Source organism: Chrysochloris asiatica, unplaced genomic scaffold, assembly GCF_000296735.1.
Source record: "Chrysochloris asiatica unplaced genomic scaffold, ChrAsi1.0 scaffold00002, whole genome shotgun sequence".
In the NCBI taxonomy this organism is placed as follows: Eukaryota; Metazoa; Chordata; class Mammalia; order Afrosoricida; family Chrysochloridae; genus Chrysochloris; species Chrysochloris asiatica.
The window spans coordinates 50259441-50264448 of record NW_006408520.1 but is presented as its reverse complement, the minus strand read 5'-3'; the positions used below and the strand labels follow the sequence as shown (position 1 = coordinate 50264448).

General features: G+C 32.9%; 1 protein-coding gene across 1 annotated transcript in view; it reads right to left on the bottom strand.

The window, feature by feature from the left end:
- Positions 1 to 5008, bottom strand: part of SLC44A5 (solute carrier family 44, member 5) — a 161694-nt gene that overhangs the window by 33797 nt on the left and 122889 nt on the right. The window contains exon 9 of the mRNA XM_006831029.1: positions 3094 to 3225. Coding sequence (XP_006831092.1) covers positions 3094 to 3225 — 132 coding nt within the window. The remainder of the gene's footprint in view (positions 1 to 3093; positions 3226 to 5008) is intronic.

Genomic DNA, 5008 nt, shown 5'->3' with positions numbered 1-5008 from the left:
TCCAGGTCCATGGCTGATGACATTAAGCATGCACATGAAATGGTTCTATCAAATAGACTAGTGACAATGGATGGTGTGGCATATCAGTTGCAAATTAGCCATGGCTCTACCTATGATATAATCTATGACAGATTTGGGTTTCAAAAAGTTTGAGATGGGTACTGAAACAACCCATGGAAGAGCATAAACAGAAGCATTTGGGAATCTGCAAACAAAATTTGGACCAATACTCAAAGGAAGGTAAAAGTTTCTCTAAAAATATCATAACTGGTTATGAGACGTAAATCCATCACTGTGAGCCTGATAGTAAACAGCAGAGCATGAAATGGCAACAACCTCAATTGCTAACCAAGAAAAAGTTAAAAAATCAAGCATCAGCTGGAAAATTGATGCTTACAGGTTTTCTGGGATTCTCAAGGGCCACTGTTGGAACACTATCAGGAAAAACGTTCAACAATCAAAAGTGCTCATTACAGTGAAGAGCTCACTGAAGAGCTGAAGCCTAAATTTTGGATTAAATGCAGAGGACTGCTATCCAAGGGCATTGTGATATTGATTGACAATGCATGTCTTCACACCTCTGCCCACATTATTGACACTCTGCAAAAACTTCCTTTTGAGATGTTAAAGCATCCTCCTATAGTCCTGATCTTGCTCCATCAGAACTTTAGCCTGTTTGGTCCCCTAAAAGCAGCCCTTTGAGGATGAAAACTCACCTCTGATTAAGAAGTGAAGACAGAGGTGCATTTGTGGTTTGCAGCTCAGCCTAAAATATTTTTTAATAAAGGAATACAAAAGCTTGTTGACAGAGAAACAAAGTGTATTGAAAAGTAAGGAGATTGTGTCTAAAAATGACGTGTTTGTCTTTTCTCAAAGGTGATTAAAATAAATTCAACAGCCAGAGTGTGAATAATATTTTACTCACCCTCATATATTTGGAACAGTTATATTAGAGTAATTTAATTCAATTTAAATGTATTTTGAATGGGTATACCATATTTTCCCCCACGGAAACCCAATTCAGGGTCACTATGAGTCAGAACCTACACCAGAACACTTAACAAAAACAAACAACAATGTTTGAATAAATGTAAATAATAGAAAAACTTTGTCAACCCTTATAAGTCAGTTAGTACAACTGTAACTTTACAGAGAAGGAGACTGGGACCTGGGGCTAAGGCTCAAGGTTGTGAAGTTAGTTAATGGCAGAGATGAAAATATAACCATCACCTAGCACAATCCAAGAATCATAAAAATGATAATTTTTATATTTACATCTTTGCTTATTTTCAACATTTCTGTCAATGGATGTAATTATATGTATATATACAGTACCTTGAATTTTGTCCAGACACAAAGAAAGTAATTGATTAATGTCTGATGGAATGGGTTATGAAATTTGAGACTCATTTGAAGAAAAGTGAGTATTACTAGATTTGAAAAGAAAATTCTGTGTACACTTTCATAACTTTTCTAATAGTAAATTCTGATGATCTTGTTGATTTTTTTTTTATGTGAAAGGTCCTTGAGAGACAACATTAGAGTGATCAAAACATCTCTAACTAAACATCCACCTGAGAATAAAGCTAGAGGTCTCAATATATAATCGGTAAGATAGTCATTTTTAGAAATAATAGATAACAGTAAGTAAGAAGACTGATAATATGGAATGACTCAAGTTCAGGAATGTAATTTTTAGAATTCCTAAATTATGTAACTAAAGATTAAAAGCTACTAATGAAACAGGTCTGCAACATATTTGAAGAAATAGTAGGTTAAGTGAAGGGAATTAGTCTGCATAAGGGCTGGAAATGGGAAGATAATAATTTGTCATTTTGATCTAGCCCTATCCAAGGAGAAGAGAAAAACTGATTTTGACTGATTTAAAAAATCTGAGTTTTAACAATTTGACTAATAAAAACATACACACACAACAACACGTCAGTGCAGATACTAATCATCAAGGTTAGCATCAACTTAAACAAAAAACATTTTCCCAGGTTATTCAAGCTTCTTTGTTTTCTGTGTTTTTAAAAGTATTTTCATTGGTAATCTTAAATTGCATATACCTTGCGTCCTAGAAAAAGTTCTAGATGGGATATGTCTTCACTCTGGTCACAAAAAGGGTATTCTAATGGTGTAAAATATATATATAAAATGGAACTGTAGTGAAAAAACTCAAATGTTTGTTTATGGAAAAGCCTAATGTCTTTTGGATGAAATTGTAAAATCAAGTTTTTACATTTGTGTGAGTCACCAGTGTTTTGGCTGGTAGTCAATTGCTTAACCGTTTGTACCACCCAGGGTTTTATATTTGCAGAGATAGAAACCATGCCTGGAATCATGATATCTCATCAACATATTGCTCCACTAAAGGCTCTCACTGGGTCCCTTACCAGCATGTCTCACCTAGATCTCTTACTTCAACAATATTAAGGTGGGTTTTTTTAAAGCTACATGTAATTAAAGACTATTTCTAAACTCATGCTTAAAGAACACAAATGGCTGAGAAGTGAAAGGAATATTATGATTAAAAAATTCTAGAATAACAGAATTAAGACCATCTCTGAAATCTTGCTTTTAAAAATTTGTTAGTATTGTTGTTGTTAGGTACCATCAATTCAGACTTATAGTGACCTTATACAAAACAGAACGAAACACTGCTTAAAAATTTATAATTGAGATACTATTAATTTCGATTCCTATAATAAATAGTATAAGAAACAAACTGTGGTTTCTACTGTTTTCATCCTTTTAAAAAACACATTTGAACATCAAGTATTTATTTAAAAGCTTTCTTACTTTTCAGTTTAATGGCTATAAACATTCACAAAGAAGCCATTTTAAATTGAAAAAAAAATAGTCTGAGATTATTGCAATATAGGATTTCCTTAGATTATCTAATTAATTTTCCTCAATTACTTTTCCATTTATGTACCTAGTAGGAATATAGATACATCATCTTTAATGATAGTAATGATAAATGCATTAAACAGATTACATCAACTTAAGCATTCCTTTAGACTAAAACAAACAACAAAAAATGTTCTCATTATTACACTTCTAGAAAAATCACTTTAAAAACCCACTCACTAAATGTGAACCATGTTTGTTTCAGTTCAAAGTAGATGCTGACATCAGTCTGAATTCCGACATCATATATAGTTAATTCAGAAGTTGGTTGTCCCTGAAGTCTGTGGTATTCTCGGTAGCAATGCCATATTCCTTGAAAAGAAAAGAAAAACAGACTTATTCAAAATGTTATTTTCTGAATTTTCTGTACACATCATACATATCTTTATGAAACTGACAGCATGGTCATTTTTAAAGACAAGATCCATGTTTAAATAATAAACACTTTTGGGACTTACCAGTCTAAGTGTGCTACTGTATTTCATGTAAATGTTTTCAGCATTTATCTGGCTGACTGTGGCACATCTGGCTTTACAAGTCCTTTTGACTACAAATAACTTTTATGTCTATCAATAGGGACTGGTTAAATATATTGTGGTTTATAGATTTTTTTGTAAAGTAGAATATTATATTCCCACAAAAAGAGAAGGAAATCAAATGATATTGAGTGATCCATAATTATTCATTGAAAAAAAAAAACAAGTTATAAAATGGCATGAAAAGTATACTGTAATTTATATAATAGGAAGCAAAAAGAAAAGCTTGTATGCACATGAAGTAGTTCTAGAAGAATACATAAGAACTCTTTTAAAAATTGTGTTACCTTCCAGATAGGCTGACTTGGTGGCAAGGAGATAGAGATAAGAGAAAAGTTTTCATTGTATACACTTCATGCCTTTTGAAATTTGAATCAGAGGAATATATAATTTATTTTAAAGACAAATTAAAATATACCTGCTCAGTTGAAACAAAAATATATTTGAAAATTTTTCAATGGTAATAATTAAAACTTCCTAGAAATACCTAAAATCACATCTTATTAATGATAGTGTCCAGGCAAGACAAACACGGACTTGCTGTATTTTCCATGAAACTCTGTATTTCATATTTAAATGACTTTTTACTCAGTTTGGATTAAGTGAGACTAAACACAGAGTTAACAAGTCTATTTATTTTCATGATCAATGGGTTTGGGGTTAGGTTGTTAGAAATGTTCCAGCTGTAATGAGGACAAGCTATTTAAAAAAAGAAAAATTCCTAACTGTAAACGAACAGGTGTTTTATGTATACCTCCAAGGTGAGGCCCATGGGGAGACGAGAGCAGATTAGAAAGAACATTTGTTTCTCTTAGGGATATAAGATGTAAGAAAAATTATTTTTAAAATATATTTAAAATATATTCTACAGAATATTTGACACATACAAAATTATATGTAATGCACATATAGGTGATGAAGCATATAGTAAATGAAGACATGTGAATGCAGCACTCAGCATAACATCTAATGATTTTGCCTCTGAGATATTCCTTAGCATAGTCCACTGCTTTTCTCTGCCACTGTACAACTACTATGAGTTTTGTGTATATCATTCCCTTTTGGTTGTTGTTTTATAACATTTGAATGCAGCCCAAACAAAAAAAATATTCAGTTTTGCTTGTTGTTGAGATTTGTAAAGACATGACTGCTGTATTTAATGTATGCAATGTAAATGTGTAGTAGTTGTTGTTGTTAGGTGCCAACGAGTCGGTACCAACCCATAGCAACCTTATGCACAGCATAACTACACACTGCCCAATCCTGGACCTCACTATTGTTGCCACGCTTGAGTCCATCGATGCTGCCACTTCGCCAATCAATCTCGTTGAGGGTCTTCCTCTTTTTTCTGAACCTCCAGCTTATCAAACAAGATATCTTCTCCAGTGACTGGTCCCTCCTGACAATATGTCAGGACAAAGTTTGGCCATCTTGGCCTCCAAGGAGCACTCTAGCTGCACTTCTTCCAAAACGGATCTATTGATTCTTTTGGCAGCCTATGCATGGTACTTTCAATATTCTTCTCCAACACTATAATTCAAAGGCATCAATTCTTCTAC